This window comes from Mastigoproctus giganteus, chromosome 7, assembly GCF_048544385.1.
Source record: "Mastigoproctus giganteus isolate SK-2022 chromosome 7, ASM4854438v1, whole genome shotgun sequence".
NCBI lineage: Eukaryota > Metazoa > Arthropoda > Arachnida > Uropygi > Thelyphonidae > Mastigoproctus > Mastigoproctus giganteus.
The window spans coordinates 17,386,804-17,410,739 of record NC_143581.1 but is presented as its reverse complement, the minus strand read 5'-3'; the positions used below and the strand labels follow the sequence as shown (position 1 = coordinate 17,410,739).

Genomic DNA, 23,936 nt, shown 5'->3' with positions numbered 1-23,936 from the left:
GTACGTTGCAAACGTTGAAGTAATGTTCCTACCACTGAATACAACTTTAATTCAGCCATTAGATCAAAGCATTATATCTACTTTTAAAATCCATTACATTAGAAAATCGTTACAATGGATTGTGGAAAAAATTGATTCCGAATCTATCGAAGTGATGGAGGCATGGAAACATTTTTCAATTGTGGACTGTATCGGAATTATAGCTTTATCGCTTAAAGAAGTAAAACCATCAACATTAAATGCGTGTAGGAAAAATGTATGGCCTGAGTCATTTCATTCAGGAAATATGGTCGAACCGACATGGGTGCGATAGTAGAACTTGCTAAGTCGCTAGATGGGGAAGGTTTGATGCTGTGACTACTGAACACTTTCGAGAATTACTGGTAGAAAAGAGGCTGGCGAAGCGGATTTGATGGAAATGGCATCGGAGGTAAACCAGATCTATTCAGAGGATGATAGATGAAATTTGAAAATTCTTAGGTTTCAAATTTTACACTAAAAACACTAAAAAGCATACGGGAAGACATAAACTTAGCCGACAAATTAGAATTGTAATTTCTGAATGCAGATCCTTCGACTGAAAGGAGCATAAAGTTCAAAAGGGAGCTTCAAAAATGCTTAGCTCCATACCATGAAATTTACAAAGATCTATCAAGCAAAAACAAAAAACCCCAATTACTGATTTTTTAAAGAGAGCAGAAGATACACGAAATCTAGATGTTGCTGAAGAAAGTTCAGAAGGTGAAGAGATTTTGCAACAGAGAAAACATTCTCGTTTGATTGTGCTCAGCAGCGATGAAGTGGAAGAAAAATAAATGAGCGTACGTTATCTGACATATACACTGCTCTACCATTATTATCCGGACACCCCTCCATGGATGAGGAGCCTACCATTGTTTAGCGCATAATGGCCTTTAGCTGCCGTTGCACCATAAAACCTCCAACAACAACAACAACCATGGATGGGGAAAACAGGTCCTATGCATGCACACGTCACAGAACCTGCTATAAATATGCACACTGGGCTTTGAATAAACAATTGAAAAAGTGAGCATGCAAGATGACACGTTTAACAGAATTGATCACCTCAACAAATGCTAGGCGCCAATTAACATGGTATAAGAAGTGCGAATCCTGGACTGTAGAGCAGTGGAAAACAGTCTTATGGACAGACGAGTCGAGGTTCGCACACTACCAGTCTGATGACAGTTCCTAGGTGTGGTGAATGCCAGGGGAACAGTTCCTTCCTGATTGTATCCTCCCAACAATGAAGTTTGGTGGAGGCAGTGTCATGTTATGGGGCCCCTTTCATGGTTTGGCTTGTGCTCATTAGTCATTGTAGAGGAAACCAGGAATGCTGTACAATACAGGGCCATGTCATACTGCTCGGGTAGTAACAGAGTGGTTTGAGGACATGGGCGTGGAAAAGTTGGATTGGCCAGTCCAGAGAAGGGTGATCTGAACCCTATCGAGCATCTTTGGGATGTATTGGATCGTCGGGTACGTGCACCTCGAGATCGCATCGGTTGTGTTAAAGGCCGAGTGGAGGAACTTATCACCTGACATTTATAAAAAGCTGGTTGAGAGTATGCCGCGAAGATTGAAGGCCATCATAAAAGCAAAAAGGTTTCAGCACAAAATACTAAATGTCACAATAAAAGCTCTTTTTTTTGTCTAAAGGCAGGTGTCCCGATATTAATGGTAGGGCAGTGTATGCATCACAGTTTGTAAGACGTTTGTTCAGTTATTACTATTTTAAAAAAAATCAAGTTTCCGATAGTTATAAAAAATGGTGTATTTTTGTTAGCAGTTGGAACGTAATTCCCCTTTTCGTACCGGTTCTTAGTCCCGTATAACACGGTTTCACACTACACGACATTTTATAGGAACTTAACTACCGTGTTATACGAGGGTTACCTTGTACATAAAACGCCTGTTGGATTTTAAATAAATCATCATCAAGAGCGAAATTCGGTACGCTTACGGTGATTGCAGGAACTTGAAGCGAAGATGACACCGTCTGGCGAAGTTTTATTCGCTTGACGCGAACTGTCATTAACAACTGGTACTTATGGTAACAAAATCCGTGGTACATATATGGTTAAACAGTTGTTTTATTATTAGCAAACCCAGATAGTTTTTCATAAAAGTTACTTAATGCTTTATAATTTTATTTTACATTTTGTACGTGCTGTTCGGATATTGCGCTCTCATTCTCAGAAGAATATACCAAACGTATTATTATGGCAGACGAGGTCGGTAGCCGACACTTTTGGTCCACAAGCAGCGCGGAAGGATATCGGATGGTTGTGATCAGCCTTGCGTCAACGAGCGAAGCAGCCACCTGTGAGCCACCCCTCAGACATCAGCTACTGTGGTGCGGCAATACGTAACACTTGGATTATCTGTCGTCTTCCTGTTCCATCAGTGATGGCGGACGCTAAAGCAGCAGAACCTAATAAGACGGAGAATAAGGCAGAAGAGGCCAATGCCGAGGAACAAGCGGCAGTTCAACCAAAAGAAATGAAGGCGGTAGTCCTTACGGGTTTCGGTGGATTAAAATCTGCAAAGGTCATGAAAAAGCCGGAACCGACTGCCGGAGAGGGTGAAGTTCTGATCCGAGTGAAAGCATGGTTAGTAAACCGGCATTTGGTGACATGCGTGAGTTTGAAATTTTTGAAATAATTGTATAGGAATTTTTGTGTGTTTTTTAAAGATTAAGAAAATATATCGTTTTAAGAATTGGGGAAAATGTGACTACTTTGGTCACGTGCTCACAATTATGTTCGATATATTGTTATATGTTGGAAAAACAAGATGGAATATTGTTATCCGATGAATAGATAAGGGGTTAATTTTATTTGGAAAATAAAATAGGTTCGTTACCTTGCTGAATAGCATCGTTAAGAATAAAAATTACTACTTCAATATTGCTTTTAATTTAAAAGTAGCGTTTGGATGAGATCTTTTATAAATAACTAAAGTATATACCTTTTTTAACTTAAGAATTTATTTTTCTGGTTATCTTTACGTGGTGTTTTTATGAAACTATTATGATTATTGATAACTGTTTGTGTCAAATATGTTCTGCAGCTGATCTATCCGCTTATGACTGGTATGAGATCTGTCAAGTGGTTTCCATATGGTTCACTACTTGATCTTAGTGCTGTCATTTTGTTATTAATTCCTTATAAGAAACGATTTTCTCATAAAAATATATTTTTAATTGTTTTGGTTTGCTATAAAAAACTAGATTGGGTGTATTGAGAAGCTTTGACTAAAAATCCATGTTCCTTCGGAAATAACTTGTAGCGTGGCTGTTCCTGCCTTTTCTTTTTAATCAATAATTTATCAAGTCGTTTATATTTGTTACAATGTAGGTAAAATTCTATAAATAATAAATGATGTTGATAGGCAGTCAAAATACACTGAACGATTTCATAGTAGTACAGCATTAACAAGCATACTGAAAATGGAATTAATTTTGTATTGTTTTTAGTTAATTACTTACAAATTTTGTGTGAATTTATAAATTACATTTTAAGTTGTATAATATCAGAGTTATATGCGTTGGTATTCCAAAGTTTCTTCCTGATATTCCATCTATAAATGAAAGTTTAACTTTGAATGCATTTTTGTGTTCTTAATACTTGAATGGGTTGTTGTAGAGGTAACTGCGCCCCAAATCGTCTATGAAGTTTACTATAACACTGTTTATAATGGAATTAAAAAGAAATTAAAAATTCAGAAGCGAAGTGTCCCGATTTATGTAACTAGCTGCCATATAATACTATGTGGGCGTGTCTCCTACACCTCCATATTTTTAGTAATAAATATTAACATTTCCAGGAAGGAAAAATTCTCCCAACCCCCAATTTGTTTTGCATTTTTTCACTGTAGAGTGATATAATAATGTTCATTTTTATATAAAAGTAAAGCATAGTTTAACTCGCGTAATATTAACAGTTTATGGGGAATAATACACCTTAGAAGTTCTCTGTAACATTTGCTGCTTAGAATTAGACTGGTCAATAAAATTCTGGAAATTTTTCTATGCCCAACGTGAACTGAATTTTTTATATATATATATATTTTTTTTTTTTTAAATTTTGAACATAAGTATTAGGGCATCGTGTATAAAATGTGGTGTATTATGGTGCATGGTGTATTAAACAGTGCAAAATGTAAACTTAAAATAAAATTTAAGGATAAAAAGCAGTAAAAGTGTTATTTTAATTTAGTTATTTAATTTTTGAATATTTGAGAATTAGTTGTCTCCTGTTTTCCTTCCCCCTTTTTTTTCCCCTTAGGATGTTACATTTTGTATAATTGAGCATATTGGGTATAGTGTATAATGGCCAAACTTCAGTTTGTCATTTAGTCACTTGACTGTATAGTTTGAAATATGGTTTCATTCCAGGAAATAATGGCACTTTGGGCATGAATACATATGATGACCTTTTTGAATTTTGAAAATTTTTGTATATCATGTAATTTGTTTAATGACAAGTTCAGTAATTTCTGAGATTCCATTTTTATTAATCTTATGTATATAAAGCATTATAGTAGGAACATAATACTGCTAATGTTATAGATGTTATAGTTGCAGTTTCAATGTATCTGATAGTACTTCTAATTTTTCTTAAATGTGAGGAATGTATTATCAGATTTATTCATTCTGCAGTGTATGCCAGTGATAAATTCCAGCAATCCTCACACAGGGATGCTGCAACACTGGTACCTGAAAATTGACTACATTTGAGCTGGATATCGTCATTCTTCTCTTTCTTGGTGATTTCCTTCTACTCCTCTCTCTCTCTCTCTCTCTCTCAGGTTAACTCAGAATTTTTTTTTTTTTTTTTTTTTTTGGCTGGTGCAGCATAAGCCTCAGGCTTCCTTGTTACCATATGGCTAATAATAATAATAACATGTGAATAGGGCTGTTCCAACACTGGTAGCTGCTAGTAGGCCAAAGAAAATTGACTGTCCTCCCTTCTCCCTGCCCCACAACCAAAACAATAGTTGTGGTTTCCAACCCCTTCCTTAAGTTTGTCATCAGACTTGCATCATACCCACTCATTTTTGTCTATCTTGTTTGCAAATGGTGTGTTGCCATTTGCTATATTGTACTTTTACATCATGGAAGAGGTTGAGATATGGGTGTGGTCTCTGCAATATGTTGAAATGAACTCCTCTTTCACAGATGATAACAAATGCTTGTCAGATGCCTTCCACACTTGGGCTGTCCACTCACAGCTGCCACAGGATCCATCATCAGGTAGCTTCTATGTTTACTTTAATCTTAGTGCTGTCATTTTTATTAATTACGTAAATAAAATAATTTTTAAAGGATTTCTGTAAAAACTTGAGCCATGTATTACTTTGTATTCCTTGTGCTGTTATGAAACCATTTAACTGGTTTTTTTTTTTTTTTTTCTATTTTGGCTATATTTTGTTTTCCTTGCCATTTTTGTATGTGTACCTCTTATTGCAGAACATGGTCTAGGATTAAAATTTATTTATTTCCATCTAACAGAAAAAGAGAATTTTAACATAAGTCAATTGTATATACAGTTATTATGTACTGATCTGAGAGAAAAAAATATTTCCCTCAAAGATGTAATGGAAATTATAGAAAATCCTTCAATTTGCCCATTTATTAAGTTAGATTATTTTAAAATTGTAAATTAACATATAGAAACTCAGAATAAGATAACATACTGCAGTGGATCAGTACTTACCAAAATTATAGATTCATTAAAATTGCAATTTGTTTCTTTGACTTAAAGTTATTGGTGAATAGCTCAATATCAAGCTCGTTATTAATTAATTAATTGGTCAAGAAGCACAGTAAAAATTTAAAAGATGTAGCATTCTAGCCAAGAATGCTTATACTGTACTGTGATTACACAGATTTTTTAGATAATTATACATTTGACTGTTTGTTGTATGTAAACATTTTACCATAGATGTTTACACACCACAAATTCTGTGGCTATAATATGTGGTCAGTAAAAATTTGTAAAAGAGACTTTTTTTTTTTTTTTTTTTTTTTTTAATATTGCTTAAAAATGAATAAATTAAATCTGCAGCCATTGTCAATCCACTGTAGAATGGAGGCCTCAACAATTCATGTTGAGGGAATAGACTAATCTGCCACACTGGTCCATTGCAGGTTGGCAAGCCCACCCTATTTAGCAGTCAGGGGCTTGAATCCCAGTTTACTCAAAGAGCTTATGCTGTTGCACCCCGCCCTTGACCACTTGGCTATGGAGGCCTTTATATTGCTTGTACTACATTATACGTGTTTTTTTTTTTTTTTTTGGCTGATGCTGTAATTAAGCTTGCTTTCTTGCATCATTCACCACTACTAATGTGAAATTCTTAACATCTTATAGGTAATGGGGACACAGCTGTATTGTTATCTTGATAATTGAATAAATTTATTTTGTAACTGTATTTATGCAAAGTTTTACTAGCGTGCGAGAAAGAATACTGAATAGACTTGGTGTGAGGTTTTTAATAATTCCTTCTACCGCTCATTTAGAAAGCACAATTATGAATGTAAAAAGAAATTCGTAAGAAGTACATTTTCTCACCAAAGCAATGAATTTAATATAGGGTCATGCAAGTTTTTAATAGCAGTCAAAGTGGACATTTCTGCCAGGAAACGTTCCCAAAACAAGTGTCTCAACAAGAACGTTTGAGACTGTTGATCATCATTGAAGAGAAAGTGGCTCATTCATGCTTGTTAATGCAAATTGAGGGAGGGTGGGTTAAGGGGGGAGAGAGGGAGAACTTCATTTTAGAATGGATTTTGAGCCAGATTGAGGAATATAAGTGCAGGCGCTCTCACTCACCAAACAACTTTTAGTATATGTGTTCTGTTCTGCCAGTGGTTTTAATACAACAGTGTGTTGACCCTCACTTCATTTGGTTAGTTCTCTTTATTGATGAGGCACTGTTAATTTAAGGGTCGATATTATCAGCTTTCATAATTGATGCCTGTAGACAGGCAAAGCCTTATGGGATCATTGTCTTAACATTAGCAACAGCATCCCATCAACAGTTTGGCTGGTACAATTGGTGACTGGTTAATTGGCCTCATTTGAATCACATGGATTTTTGTGTGTGCAGACGAAAACCTCTAGTCTGTTTAGTTTTGGTTAGCATTGTCTGTGAGCACCTGTGGCTGGCTGTCACACAATTCAGAACATTCTTGGTAATTTTTTCAGTGCATTTGATGATTGATGTAAAGACATTCTGATGCCTGTATTGCTGCTTAAGGAGGTCTTTTGTTATGCCCTCTGTGATGTGGAAGCTGCTAAACACCTTCATCACTTTTACAACAGTACTTTTCAGGATCACTAACAAGCACAGCAATGTGGCAGTAACCCAGCAAGGAAACATTTCCAGACTTATTTTCATACGAATTTTTTTTTTTTTCACCATTTTGGTAAATGGAACTTATTGTCCAACTTTGGCCAGACCTTGTAGAATCACCTTTAATATTAATGGGTACAGAGCTTTAATGCCTTTAGGCAACTGTTTTTACACATTTCTAATGACTTTTCATTCAAAATAAAATTCAAATAAAATAATTGGAAACAAGCACAAATTTGCATATGAATTGAATGTGTTTTTTCACTTATCAATTATATTTATTATTCAGAGAGCTGCTTCACATTACCAAGTTTTCCGATTCTTAGTACCACAAATCATGACAACTTTAAGTGTTCAGGATTATATAAAAATTGCATTCTGCATGATGTGAAGGTTATTCTGTTTGTAAAATAAATAATAAAATATAAATAAGCAAGGCATAATATGATATAAGCTGGAAATAACTATAAATGATCGGTGTAAATACACCATTGTTAGCTCATAAAAGTAAACTACAATCGTAGTGTAAAGGCATTGATTTAATTGTAGCTTGTATTGCGACTACCTTCACAACAAGTTACCATGTATTGCACTACCTTGGATAAGTAACGCTTCACTAATAGAGAAGACTATTGTTACTTATTCTCAGTGGGCACCACCACCCAGACAGCACCATTTCAAGGCTTGTTGGCCCATCGTTGGTGGGTGGGCATGTACCTTGGTGTTGCAATCATGCCAACCCAATTGCAAAGGTAATTCCACAATATGAGAGATGCAAAAATGTGTACAAAATTATACTATAATAAAATATAAATGCACAAAACAATACGATATGAGCTGGAAATAACTGTAAAATATCGGTGAAACACCAGGATACCCATGGTACCCAATCGCCAACAAGCCCTATCGTTGGGCTTGTTGGCACAATATAGGCCAACAAGCCTTGAAACTATGCCATCTGTGTGGTGGTGCCCACTGAGAATAAGTAACAATAGTCTTCTCTATTGCTGAAGCATTACTTATTCGAGGCAGTGCAATACATAACTCGTTATGAAGGTAGTCACAATGAGATACAATTAAATTGATGCCCTTACACGCTACGATCATAGTTTACTTTTATGAGCTAACTGTGGTGTATTTACACTGATATTTTTTAGTAAAATAAATAAATTTTCTGTTTCTACTCCTGGACAACCACGCAATCAGAGGAGTTCACAAGGTAGAGAGAATACAAGAAACTGCACCATATATAGCAGTCGTGGGCTTGAACTCTGGTCACTTGAGGCATGTGTACTTAGGCACCCTTGTGCCTGACCACTTGGCTATGGCTGGAAAGGTGGAATATTCTTATTTTACAGTTATTCAAAATGCTAAATATTGTAAGATTGTAGCTATGTGGCAAAAAACCTTGGAGCAGCTGTCCAAAGAAGCTTGTTTTCTGTTAATCTTAAGCTTAGATCAGAGGGACCCACTTTGATACCTTGATATTCTGATGATGAGATAAGATCCTTTGAGGACAGCTTGTGGTGCTCTCTCTCTCTCTCACTCAGTTATGAGCCATTCAGATGAGATACACTGGATCTAAGAACACCAAAGTTATAGGGGCCAGTGGATGTTACATCTCTCATTGTAATTGTTTATAGCAACTCGGGTCGGGACAAGGTATAAAAAACACCTGATATTGAGTTTCGTTAATCAGTGTTACTCTTGTTCTTTGGATGGAAAAGGCAGCAGACTTGAGTGAATTTGACAAAGGCCAAATTGTAATGGCCAGACGACTGGGTCAGAGCTTATTCGAAATGACATGGCTGTTGGGATGCTCACGGTCAGCTGTGAGCATCCCAACAGCAGTGTCGTTTCGAACAGCTGAGGAGGGGGAACCCACGAACTGCCGGCGAGGTGTTGGACGGCCACGGTTTGTTTGTTTGTTATTTGGTTTTTAGGAGCATTAGCAACTAAGGCCATATTGCTCCGGAATATGCGGTGGTTATTCCTTGACCTTTCCTCATACTCCGTATTTGGTGGTGACGGGCTCGAACCCTGGTCTAATCAAGAAGCGTGTGCTACGCACTGCTGCTCCTTCCCACCTGGCTATGGAGGCGCCGACGGCCACGGCTCATCGATGCTCGAGGTGAGCGAAGATTCTCCCTGGACCAAAAGGGAGACTGTGGTGCAAATCGCTGGTAATTGGAATGTGCTGGTGATGGGAGTAATGAGTCACAACACACAGCACATTGAACTCTGCTGAAAATGGGGCTTCGTAGCTGTAGGCCTCTCCGAGTGCCCATGCTAATCACGGTTCACCAGTGACAGTGCCTACAATGGGCACGCGAGCATTGTAACTGGGCCTTGAGTGATTAGAAGAAGGTCGTCTGGTTCGATGAATCACGTTTCCTGTTCCACCATGTGGATGGCCGGGTATGTGTGCATCATTTACCTGGGGAAGTGATGGCACCTGGATGCACTGTGAGCTGAAAACAAGCCAGTGGCAGAGGTGTCATTTTTTGGGTGATGTTCTGCTGGGATACTGTGGGGTCCAGTCATCTATGTGCTGGGCACTCTGACATCTACTACCTACCTAAACATCATTGCTGACCAAATACACCCTTTCATGGCAATGGGCTTCCCCTCTGGCAGTGCTTTCTTTCAGCAGGATAATGTGCCGTACCACACCGCCCGGATTGTTCGAGACTGGTTTGCGGAACATGAGGAAGACTTCCAGATATTGCCCTAGCCTCGAAATTCCACAGATATCAATCCCATTGAGCATCTGTGGTTTGTGTTGGAACAGCAACTCCGATCTGCAGCATCTCAACCATGGACCTTACAGGAGTTAAAGGATCTGCTGGTTACGTGTTGGTACCAGATACCACAAGACACATTTAGAAATTTTTTAGTGTCCAAGCCTCACTGGGTACAAGCTGTTTTGGCTGCATGTGGAGGACCAACATCATATTAAGTGGGTGGCCGTAATGTTTTGGCTCATCGGTGTAGCTTCCTGAATGTTCCATCCAACTGATAAGCATTCAACAGAAGTGATAGTGTAGAATTTCACAAGTTATAAATTTACCTTTCCTCAGATTTTTGTGTTCAAGAATTCCTTAATATTACTATCACTGCCAGTGTTACTGTTTATGTTACCATTTTGTATATGAATATGTTGACATCATCAGGTAAAGAAAGTAGAGGTGTGGATACAAAAGAATGATGTTGATCAGATTTCCTGGCTTGCATAACCACTGGATCCTGCATTTTAAGTAACTCTGGTTGGTTGGTTTTGTGTGGGGGGGGATTTAATGGTGCATCTGCTGCTATGGCTATAATGATTAAGTAACTCTGCCCTGCCAGATTTTAACTGAGATTGGTTTATGTGACTATTGGCTGTCAAGGCTTTTTTTTTTTTTTTTTTAATATTTAATTTCTACTGAATGTTGAATTCGGCTACCACATAAATTACATAGTTCATGTTATTTGCGGAGATGGGGGGAACCTCTGGTGCTGTCAGACAACTAACACACAGTTCATGTTGTTTATGGAAATGCACATACATTTAACAATGTTTATGAATAACAGTACAAAAATTGCATATTTTGATGTGTTGTTAAAAGTTGACCTGGTAGAGGAAACTACATGAGGCACTGAAGCCATTGACAACCTAGGCAATTACCTAGTTTGCCTATTGGGTAGTGCTGCATCTGTAACAGATGTTGTTGCTTGCAGTTCCACCTGAGTATGCAGACTCTCACTTTTGATTAGATGATTATTAAATATCATAGTTTGGAATCCAAAGTTAATCCAAGGTAATTGTGAAAAGGCACTTCTATTTTGTTTCCTCCAAGCTGAGAAGTCTTTGGTTTAGAATTGTAGAGTATCAGTGCAGATTTAGAAGTATTGATATTCAGATAAAATGAAGAGGTGGGTTTCTAATTTACTTATTTTCATATTAATGACACTGGAGAAACTTAGTATGGGCTGTACTGTTAGTTGGAATTCTCTTTTCAGCCTAACTTATGATATCATTAGGAATGAGGTGCTTATCACTGTGGACAACACCCCTGATCAGCTTCTACACCTGAAATGATATTACAATGTGAGAATGGCAGATGAATGTTACTGCAATCTTTTAGCAGTAACATTCATCAGGTGAGCAGAGCCTGAAGAAACTATAGTGTTTCCTTTGATAAAATAATACTTGTGAGGCAGGAACTGAGGAATGCTGACTGTATTAAAGATTTCATTAATATCAGTGAACCTGGTGGCCATATCATCATTTTGCTTGAACATTTCAAGGATGTGATTAGTAGTGGCAACATGATTTGTAATGGTGGATCTGTCTGGTATTGCATAATGAACCTGAGGAAGATAATGTAGAATTCTCTTTGGTGATGATTGACAGTAGGGCTTTCGGAGGTTTCTTTATAACCTCTGAAATGGTTAGGAGCATTAGTTTCTAGAGTTTCAGAAAATAGTCATATGTTGTGTGCTTGCTCTTTTCAGTATTTAGTGAAGCTATATCAAGTTTAATGGGTAAGTTTGCTGTTGATACAAAAATGGGCAGGGTGGTTAATGACAGTAATCAAAGTATGCTACTCCAATAAGATCTGGATAGTTAGACACATGGGATGAAATGTGGCAATTGAGGTTTGACATTAATAAATACAAGGTACTCCATTTGGTTAACAGTAATCCCAATATAACATACCAATTGGGTGGTTCCACACTAGGATAATGAAAAAGACCCAGGGATAGTTGTACAGTCTGTAAATTGTAGCATCTGGAAACTAGGTACCTTTGAGGAGACCTGATTGGAATGTTTAAAGCTCTAAGCGGTTGAGTAAACTAAATGCTGTGGCATCTTTACTCTTTCTCAGAAAATACATAATGGGATATAAATTTAAATGTTGCAGGAGAGTTATGAGAAAATAAGAAGAATACAAATTATTAGAATGGATGGACAATGAAGTGTTTTTGTTGTTTGTTTTTTTTTTTTTTTTTTTTTTTGCAGATGGTATACAAGTTTGCTTCCCTGTAGCATTTTTACCACTACTAATCTAATCCATATTAGTAAACTTTTTTATTAACTGTTGAAAGCAGCAGGTCTATTATGTGTGTACTCTGATATTTAATCTTGGACTATGTATACTGTGCATGTTATTCACAAAAACTGTGCTTACAATTAGGAAAAATTAAGAACCTGCAGGTAAAGGACCCTCTAGGTGACAGTGATCACAGTGTGCTGATGTGATACTCACTTAAAGACAGCTATTGTCAAGGGTAAAGGGAAGGGCTTTTGCTTCTGAAAGGGTGACTACAGTGGTCTCAGACAGTTTTTAAACTCTATACAGTCTGACCATCTAATGTTGCCATCAGCAAATGCTGAATGGGAAGCATTCAGAGAAGTAATTGTATAAGCTGCTAGGCATTTCATACCAACTGAGAAATACCAGTTCAGGCTTAATTGTCGCTAAGAAGAAAAATGCATGGGATGCATATAAATTATCTTGTGATATAGAAACCAATGATAGATATAAACTAGTTTATTAAGTCACAAAGGAGGTTAGTAAGCTAAGGCAGATTATGAGAAGTCTTTGGCAAAGGATCCCAAGAAATGCAGCAAAAACTTGACTTATATTTACAGTAGAAGCAATGAATTGAAACACATTGGCCCAGTTGGCAACAGTGGTTTAACTGGTTATGATCCTGCCTTGATGTTAGTGACAAAATGATTAGGTATTTTGCATCCACATTCATCTATGAGTTCTTTATTGAGGGGAATTCCAGAAGTTCATGGAAAGAATCTAACAGAGAGCAAAATGATTTCGTGATCCTGAAAGGAAAATGAAAGAGGAATTATTGAAGCCCAACATAAAAATGATGCCTTGGATGGATGGGATCTATCCAATTACATTAAAGGAGGTAAGAAAACCCTTAGCCTTTATTATGAGAGCACCTTTCAATTCAGGAGAGGTCCCTATGGACTGGAGATGTGCAAATATATCTTCAATTCACAAAGGGTGACATGGGTAATTACAGGTCTGTTAGCTTAACTTCTGTTCTGGGGAAAATAATGGAGTGTCTGGTTAAAGAAGTAATGTAGGATTCTAGATAGGAATGAACTTATACTGCAGTCACAGCATGGATTTCTTAAGGATGCAATCATGTCTGACCAATGTTTGGATATTATAATGCAGGAACAAAGGAACTGGATACAAAAAATACTTTTGATATCATATGCTTGGATTTCAGGAATGCTTTTGGTACTGTTGCACATAAGACTGCTGTAGTAATTGGAGCAGTTAACTGCTCTGGATAAAGGGGTGGTTGAGTGGGAGAAGACAGTGATTATCGATGGGAATTGCTCTTCTTGGACTAACGTTATTAGTAGAGTCCCCATGGATTCAGTACTGAGCCCATTTGTTGTTTTCTGTATTTATTAATGATATTGATGAAGATATAGCAGGCTTAATGTCTAAGGTTGCAGGTGACACGTAGGCTGGTAGGGTAGTTAATCTTAGTAATCAGGGTATACTACTGTCACAAATTAAGACAATTTAGACAGATGAACTGAGGAGTGGCAGTCAAAGTTTAATATTGACGTGCAAGGTACTGCATATGGGGCAGTAATCCCAGATTAACATACCAACTGTGTGGTACTACACTCGGGGCATAAATGAAAAAGACCAGGGGATAATTGTACAGATATTGAGGTTCTCTGAGCAGTGCAGACATGCTGCCAGGACAGCTCATGGAGTTTTGTCTATGATATGCAGGAACTTTGCTAACAGGGAGCAAGGAAGTGATTATCCCTTTGTATGAGTCAATGGTTAGGCCACATCTTGAGTACTATGTACAGGTCTGGAGGCCTCATTTTAGGAAGAATGTAAATCTGCTGGAACAGTGCAGGGAAAGGCAGTTAGATTGGTGAAGGGAAGGAAAGGATGATCTTACCAAAACAGGCTTCAGTTCTGCAAATTGCAGCATCTTGAGATTAGGCACCTGCAAGGTTATCTGATTAAGGTTTTTAAGGCTTTGAATGGATTGAGTAAGCTCAGTGCTGATGGGATTCTTCCTCTTGCTCAGACTACACATGAGGGGCATAAATTCATTGAGGAGGAATGGTTGTAGGAGAGATGTGAAGAAGTTTTCCTTCTGGCCTGAAGAAAAACTTCTTCTGGCAGGTGGTTGACTGTTGGCACAAACTTCCATTTGCTGTTGTGGAAGTGAGCAGTATGAATAAATTTAAGGAAGAACCAGACAAATTATTGGATTGCAAGTTTATAGGTTGGTAAGTGATATGGGAGGGTTCTTTATTAATTATTATTATTATTATTATTATTATTATTATTATTTTGGCTGATACTTTATAAGCTTACTTCCTGGCATCATATGCCACTAATAATATTAAGTCGAGATTATGGGTGCTTGCCAGTGTGCTGGCAAGTGCCTATAACCTCAGCCTTCCATAACTAACATCCTTCATTGAAAACCTAGAGATATGGTTAAACAATCCTTAGGGATAAGATCTGTTGTTTAATGTTGGGTGGGTGCTTATCTGTATAGAAGGAGAATCTTTTCTTAACCCTGAGCCAGATTCATGGGATCAGTGGGACCTCAGATAATATTTCAGCAGTTTGTGCCCTTTATCTGCTCTGTCCCTGAAAGTCCTAATAGCTGTTTTTAAAAATATTTTCTTTGATTTCTCCAATGAAAATTACAGAAATCTCTGATTTATCATTTTATCACTGAAGTTCAAGCTGACTTTACCTATGCATGCTTTCCTCCAATCAGTAACATTCTCTGGTCTCATGATGTTGAAGCCTCATCTGGAATTAAACTGGTGACTTGTGCTTTGTTGTATACAGTGGGTGCTCTTGTTATTGGCAGGCTGGCATCCACTTGTAAGCATTTGTTAAAGCACATTGGTTTTTTGATTTGCATTTTTGCAGTTCTTATATTGGCAGCTAATTTTTTGCTTGTTATCTTCTCTTTACAGTATATGTGTACAAAATTTTAAGGGAGATTTCACCATGATGTTACTGAAAGTTTCCTTATTTGTTTAGTGATAAATTTGTAATTATAGTTTGCTTATATTGGCTGCAGTGTGCATCAAAATACCTGGATTGATTCCGCTGCTCTTGTTGCTTTTTGTACTTATATGACAATTTCTCACCCAGCCATATTTGAGCAATCACAAAATCATTAGAACAGCAGCCTAAAACTTTAACTAACTATACATATAATTAATTTAAGATGAGTAGTGTTTATATAGTTTTAGTATTAGTAATGGCAAATGATGCAAAAAAGCAAGCTTATAGAGCATCATCCAAAAATAAAAAAATATGCTTCCCACATCACTTTGCCATCCCTTTTAACAGTTTGTCTAATTCTTGCTTGAATTTATTCAAACTGTCCACATCCACAACATTGAGGTGCAAGTTTATTCCAACACTTGATTAACCCCTTAGCTTAAAGTAAATTTCTGGACGTCTATCTTGTAACCATCCTTCCTCAATTTGAATTTATTCCCCCCCTCCCCATATGTACAGACTGAGCAAGAGGATTTATGCCATCAGTGTTGAGCTTGTTCAATTCATTCAAAGCCTTAAACACCTGAATCAGATCTTTTCAAAGATGCCTAGTCTCTAGATGCAGCAATTTGCAGAACCGAAGCTATTTCCTGTAAGAGCACCCTCTTGTTCTCCTCACTAATCTTTTGTTCTTCTCTGCACCCATTCCAACATATCCACATTCTTCCTGAAATGAGGCCTCCAGACCTGTATGGTAACCATGATGTGACCTCACCATTGCCTTGTACAAAGGGATAATCACTTCCTTATCCCTGCTGGAAAAATTGTCATAAATCATTGCCAAAACCTGATGAGCTGCCCAAACAGCCCTCTGCACTGCCCAGAGAACATGGTTTCTGACTACATAATTATTCTAAGTCGCTTTTTTTCATTATCCACTACTGTCGGTGTGGTACCACACAGTTGGTATGTTATTCTGGAATTATTGTTGCTTATAGGCAGTATCTTGCATTTGTTGATATAACTGTGTAAAACAGTATGTAATTTTTCTCTCTCTCATTGATGGATGGTCAGCAGTATCGTAATAAACCAGACAAGTATATGTATTTCTGAAATATAAGCTGATCTGACAAAGGTACTCAAGACAATAGCATAAAGCCCCTGTTCTGTGTAAATTTTTATACTCTTATCCTACTGGTTTGTTCTTTCTACATGGATATACATGGCAACAAATCCCTTCCACCTGTTACACTTACGTCATTTCTTTCCAAAGTAACACAAATCCACCAGCAAAAACTCTTACGTTCTCTTGAAGCCTTTTGTATAATTAATGATTGCCTATTATATGGATTCCACAGTTCCAATCAATTGATGATATCTTTTATGTTAATCATGGTGGACAATTTCCATGTAAAAGTTTGAAGAAACTCAAGCATGGCATCTCTTAGGCTTTGCATTTGACATCTCTCAGGCTTTTGTGTAAGGTTAAGATTTTTCATGGAGCCCTAACAAGCTTCTGTCTTATTGTTCACTCTCTGATTTTTGCAATTGGATAGACAGTGTTCTCCGACCACTTGCTACTTGTTATGGTAAATGACTGTCTTCTTACTTCTCAACCAGTGCTGGAGTTTTCCCAAGATTCTGTTCTTTCGCCCACTCTGCATAAAGGGTTGTCTGTGATTTTTATAAATATCTGCTAGGCTAAATACTTAAAGATATTTTATAATTTTCAAACTATATGTTATTGTTCTTAATAGGTTAGAACTTAAGATTGAAAAAAGTTATCTGATTAGAAGGCTATGAAAAAGAGCAAAGGAATGATCACTTGCTTGTGTGACAGTTTTTGAAATGGAGGGGTGAGAGAGAATATAATATTTTTTTTTCTATAAATCCCCTAAACTAGTCTCTGGTTTCGGGGATTTATAGAAAAAAAACTATAAAAAACTAAGTAACATCAATATAAGAAACTAGTTTCTTATATTGCTGTTACTCTGCCATTATGTCGATTTTGTCAAGATGTGCTTAACTGGAAAATTGTCAGCTGTCAAGAGTTCTGTTTTTAATGCTATACTGAAATCATCTAAATCTCCCAGCCACATCTTAATCCAAAACATCGTGCCATAAGAACATGGTTTGGTCTTATGGCACGATGCTGTTAAAAAAAAAAAAAAAAGAGAGAGGAATCATGCTTAATAAAATTCTACTCTTCATTACAATGAAGAGAAGAACTCATGATAAATATCATAAATATAATAATTAAATATGATTTCATCAGTAGCCTGTAGATACCCTTAGAAACATTTGTGAGAAGCAAATTAATCTTCTCTAGGCATCTAAAATTGTGCTGTGGAATAAGTTTTTATTATTGAATGATAGTGAGAAACCGTTTAATATAAATATGTTTACAAGTTGTATCTAAAAAGCTTTTAGCAATTATTTTGATTGTTGGAACATTTTTAATTAGCTCATGAGAATATGTGTAGGATCACAATCTAATTTTTTTTTTTTTTTTTTTTTTTCCCTTACTATTTTGTGTTTGAGCTTGGTTGATCCAGCAACTCTTAGTACCTTTTCAAGAAAAGCTTTTCCATAATTTAAGAATTCAAAAAATTTCCATGGAATAGACTAAAAATGACTAGATCTACCTACTTAAGTGTTAAGTATATTTAATTAAAAAAATTATTTCCTTGTATTGCATTGTTCACCTTTGTCAGCCATAAGTTTTTTGGTAAAGTGGTCTCTAAATATATTTCTACATTGCTTTGTAGTTTAACAGAAAAATGAATCATGACAGGAAATTCTTTTTTAATCAAAGTATACTGATTAGATGAATGTATGGACAAGGTACAGAAAGGTGGAAATTTTGGTTTGAGCAATGGGTATCATAAATTTAATGGATAGTTTTTGAAGAACTTATGTTTTGGTATTAATTTACTAAATTAAATAATGAGTTATGGCTGTTTATTTATATTCTTAGTCACAGATCTGTGAAATATGTGAAGGCCAATCCTAGAGTTGGCTGGGGGAGGTATAGATGTAAGAATTAAACGTTGAGGAAATGGAGGAAATTTTTCTTTTACTCAGGGTTACGCAGGAAATTTTTTTTTTTTTTGGCTGGTGCAGCATAAGCCTCAGGCTTCCTTGCACCATGTAGCTAATAATAATAAAAATGGCTGTCTGTATTTAATCATGATAAGTCATATCTTGAGTATTGCATACAGGTCTTGAAAGCCTCATTTTAGGTAGGATGTGAATCTTTTGAAGCAGGTGCAAAGAATGCAACAAGATTAGTGAGGGGAACAAAGGGTACTCGTACCAAGAAAAACTTCAGTTCTGTAAATTGCAGAATCTGCAAACTGAACACCAGTAAGAGATCTGATTGAGGTGTTTAAGACCTTGACTGGATTGAGTAAGCTAAATGTTGATGACATCCTTACTCTAGCTTGGACAAAACACATAAGGACAGCAAAAATTAAAATTGATTATGGAAGGGTGGTTGTAGGATAGACATGTGGAAATTTTGCTTTTGGCCAGAGAGTAGTTGATTGTAGGAACAAACTTCTATCTGATGTTGTGAAAATGGGTAGTTTGAACAGATTTAAGGAGAAATTAGACTAATTATTAGAAGGGATGGATAGATGATGTGGTTAGTTTTTTTGGGAGATGCTGTAAAATTGTCCATTTACCAATTCTGAGTCCAGTCCAAGTAAATTTTCCCAGAGTAACTATGGCCAGCAGTCTCTTCTTGTATATGATATAAAGAACACAGACCTTTATTAGGTCTGTTAGCATATATTTCTAACGGGCCTGTTGTCTTCATCGTGTCCATCCGCATTAGCATTAGTAGAGGCATTTGATGCAAGAAAGCAAGCTTATGCAGCATCAGCCAAAAAAAAAAACCACTTCACCCCTCTGTTTGTTCAAAATACCTGTCCAGCTGAGCCTTAAACTTATTTAGGCTATCAACCTCCACGACAAGGGATGGAAGTCTGTTCCACCAACCAACCACCCGCTGGCTAAAAGCAAATTTCCGCACGTCTATCCTACATCTGTCTTTCCTCAATTTGAATTTATGCCCTCTCAGGTGATTATTCTGAGCTAGAGGAAGAATCCCATCAGCATTGAGCATGCTCAAACCATTCAAGGCTTTATACACCTCTATCAGATCACCTCGCTGGTGCCTAGTCTCCAGACACTGTAATTTGCAAAACTTAAGCCTTTCTTCGTAAGAGCACCCGTTTGTTCCATTCACTAATCTTGTTGCCCTTCTCTGTACTCGTTCCAGCAGCTCTACATCCTTCTTGAAATGAGGCCTCCAGACCTGTATACAGTACTCTAGGTGTGGCCTGACCATTACCTTATACAAGGGAATAATCGCCTCCTTATCCCTGCTGGAAATATTCCTGTATATCATTGACAATACTCCATGAGCTACTCTTGCAGCCCGTCTGCACTGCTCAGAGAACTTCATATCTGCCTTCACATGTAATAACTTGGTCCCTAGTGGATGGAATTTTGTGCAATTTTATATTTGGGCCTTGTAAAAATATTTAAGCCATACCAAATTTCATTAAAATCGGACCAAACAGAAATCTGTCCACATGTAGGAATAACCACATGTATGAATAGCTCATCTCTCAGTGGATGTGTATTATCATGAAATTTTATATTTGGGCCTTTTAAAAATGATTTGCCAAGCCCTTACAAATTTCGTTAAAATTCAACCAATAGAAATCCGGCAGTTATTGAGAGGACAATGTGACAGATGCACAGAAATAAAACGTTTTTGGTATGCATATTTTTTTTTTTTTTTTTTTTTTTTGTATAATGCATTAACTAACGTTTCTGTCATTGGCCATGTGTGTCTTTTGGAGTCATGATGGTACAATGGTTAGGACCAGTAACTTTTATCCTTTGAAAGTCAGATTGATTTTAATAAGTTGTAACCATTATAAAAAAATTAAAGTATAAAAAATCATCTCATATGTCAAGATGAGAGAATTTTTTTTATGCACTTATTTTGCTCCATGATGTCTTGGATAATTTTTCACCTCAGAAACTGTTTTTGTTTTGTTTTTTAATCAGGCAAAGCAAGTAAAACAAATAGTAGAATACATGTAATTTGGCACAAAAACAAAACTATACACAGTAAACTGTTAAAATCTGACACTCTCTGGATTGAGAGTTGCCATATTGTAAATTTTTTCAGATTTTAGAGAGGTGTTCCTAGTGAGGTAGTCCATTAGAAAATGTTATGTACTGTAATGTAAATTTTAAATATATCCCTAGTACAGTATCAGAGAGATATCAATGAATGTGTTTCAGAGAAAAATAAATTTCACACTGGGGGATAAAAAAAAAATTACTGAAATTAACTGTTCTTAAGGAATAATTTTAAAAAGGTGCAGTCTCTATCAGTTTGTGACATTTTGATTTTAATAATGTAATGCGGAAAAAATTGCTCAATTCTTGCATGTAATTACAAAGATCTCTGTTTCGTCTTTGTTGCCATTTTAACTTGTCCTGCAGCTGATGAGCTGTATAACCAATTATAAATTGAAATTACAGGGGTAGAGGATTGCAGGAAGTTTTCTTGTAAGCCAATGAATTGTTAATTATTTGGAATAAGTTGCCTCCATGGGTAGTTGAGGCCAACAGCTCAGAGAAATTTAGAACTCAGCTGGAGAGGCACCTATGTGAAGAGGGAGTTAAATAGATGGTTTATTATTTTTATTTTATTCTATTTTATTTATTTATTTTTGTTTTTTTGTCTGGTGCAGCAAAGCCCATGACTTTTTGCACCATACAACTATTGCTAAACTAATAGTGGTGCCAAAAATTTTGGTTGTGCAGAATTAAACCTATTGTTTGTGCATGTCAGTAAGCCTTGGTTTATAGAAGAGATTACATATGGACTTAAGGAAACAATTTTTATAGGTGTGTGCACACTTGGCATTTTCTACCTCATTGCTCTCAGCCGTTCTAAAGTGAGATAAAACTGGTTGCTGTCTCATACAAGTGCTGTGTGAGACCGGCCACATAGCAATTTAAAAGAGAAATTTGTGCTAAGTTGAGAAGTTTAGTGAATAAATGATATCACTAAAAGAGAGAAATGTCACCTTTTTTTTTCAATGGGTTCTTAAGGACAAATGTGATCATTAATAATATGATTGCCGGTTTGCTTTTTGTAATATTTCTGGATTGTAAAATGATTGTTTTGTAAAATATGGCGAATTTTGCAGTTTTCTGTATATCTTTGCATGATATCCTAAATGCATGAGGCATCCCAGATTTCTGTTATAATTAAGTATTATTGGGATTACAAGGATTATTAAACTTCAGAAAGGTTTACATGAACCACACTTGGAAAAATGCTATGGCAATTCAATCAGTAATTTATTTAAACTTGCTGATGTAATTTCCTTCTGATTTGATACCATAATTCTCTGACTTTGAATTAGTATTACTCAAGGGATAAGAGGGGCTTGTCTGTAAAACTATATTCATGCTTATCCTTCCATTTCCAGAAGGTACCAATCCAACTGCTCCCTTTAAATTTCATGAGAATAGCATCCTGGAACATTCAGGGATTGCTTATTCCATCGGGCAATAATATGCTGTCTAAATGTGAACTTTGAGTTGATCCTATTGGTGCGTTCTCCATGACAGTCTAATGGTTTTGCCACTCACTCATTTGAAGATGTCTGGGTTTGAATCCTGTTGATGACTGGGGGAATTTCTAAAGGTCTCTTCAATTGTGGATGGAGTTGGTCGATCTCAGGTGGAAAGATTAGGGCCTTCCTGAGTTATTAGAGGTATTTAAACCCATGCAACATGCAAATCAGCCCTTGAACATTCACTTGTACAGTACACAATATACAACAAAGCATATGGTAAGTCACTCGGTAAAAACTAACTCTAAAAACCAACAACTGTATTAAGTTTTGCAAATAGGTTTGTATTTATGCCTCCTGGGTTTTAAATCTTATATCATTGTGAGAATTTCATTTTACTACTTCCCCCTCCTCAGTGTCTTATACACCTCAGTCAGGTATTCCTCCTCCCCCAAACGATGCCGACTCTCCTCGCTGCGCAACCCAATTTTTGTAGTCATTCCTCTAATAGACATTCCTTTGCACTCACACCAGACAAGTCATCTGTCTTTTGAACCTTTCAAGAAGCTTCACCTTTTTTATAGAAGCAGGCCTGACGTGAATATAATATTCCAAATAGTCTCACTTGTCTTTAATTTAAATTTATGGAACCAACCCTTGCAGAAAATTATACTTTCAAATTTGTTCATTCACCTAGATTAGGTCAGAAATACTCTTAGCCTTTTGCTTTATAGAAATGGAATTCACGTTAACTTATTTAGTGTGCTGATCAAAAATCCAAATCAACAATAACTTCTCCAATTTCAGCAAAATATTTTCTCTGGTTCTCAAACATTTCATTGTCAGGCACTATTAAATATTATAATACCTATAATATGTTTTAATATCTTGGAAGAAAGGCATACGTGGATATTAAGTAATTCTAATAAAAGATTAAACAACACTACACTCCATGTAAAATTTTTGAAGCAAACAAACATCATAGACAGAAAAGATTAGAATGGTATGGACTTGTTATGAGAATGGGGAAAGAGAGGCTACCTAAAAAAAAAGCAATGAAATTGATACACCCTAGAAGGAAAAAGAGAGGAAGACCTTAGAAGCACATTGATGGAGGGAATGAGGGCAGCTATGGAAAAGAGGAAATTTGAAGATTGGGGACTGGGAGGACAGAAAAGAGTGATGGAACAAAATTTAAAAAAAAAAATATATATATATATATATTAAAAAAAAAAGTTAGGTGGAGGATAACTGTTGATACAACGGAAAAATCTAAGAAGATAATTGACAATTAATAGGCAGTTTATAAATTTGTTGTTTGTCATTTTATTAATTGGGGTTTTCTAAATTATCTGAGGTGCGTTCCCTCTTGTGGGGGTTGGTTTTTCTATATTTTTGTTTTTATATATTATGTCTCCTATTTAATTTGACAATATTTTAATTATAATTTTATCTATCCTTTTTTGGTTAGTTCCCCTTTAAAATAAACTCCCACTTGCGCACCTGACTAGTATCTACTCAGAAAATTTCAGGTTTGGGAAACTACTCTAGGTATATATATATATATATATATATATATATTTTTTATTCCTCTTCAGATAGGCTGGTATTCAGAACAACAAAAACTACACACATATTGGATAAAAATAGTTTTTATTGTACATATTTACAAAGATACATCAACACAAAAGAAATTTATTAAACACATGACCAAATTAATCTAATTTCACCTTCTTAGAACTGAATGTATATGAGCAAAGGTATATTTGCCTATTGAGTATAATCAAGTAGGGTTATCTCTTTTACATATATCATAATCAAATCTCCCCTCTTTTAAACTAACAAAATAATAATGTTTCTACTTCCTTACTTCTCAGTTCAATTGACTTTTAAAAAATCTGTTAACATTCTC

General features: G+C 36.2%; 1 protein-coding gene across 2 annotated transcripts in view; it reads left to right on the top strand.

The window, feature by feature from the left end:
* The first annotated feature begins 2,356 nt into the window (after positions 1-2,356).
* Positions 2,357-23,936, top strand: part of LOC150082588 (putative NADPH-dependent quinone oxidoreductase VAT1L) — a 154,356-nt gene continuing 132,776 nt past the window's right edge. For both annotated transcript variants that reach the window (XM_090378704.1, XM_090378703.1), the window contains exon 1: positions 2,357-2,633. In XM_090378704.1, the coding sequence (XP_090234830.1) occupies positions 2,431-2,633 (203 nt within the window). In that variant the 5' untranslated portion in view covers positions 2,357-2,430. The remainder of the gene's footprint in view (positions 2,634-23,936) is intronic.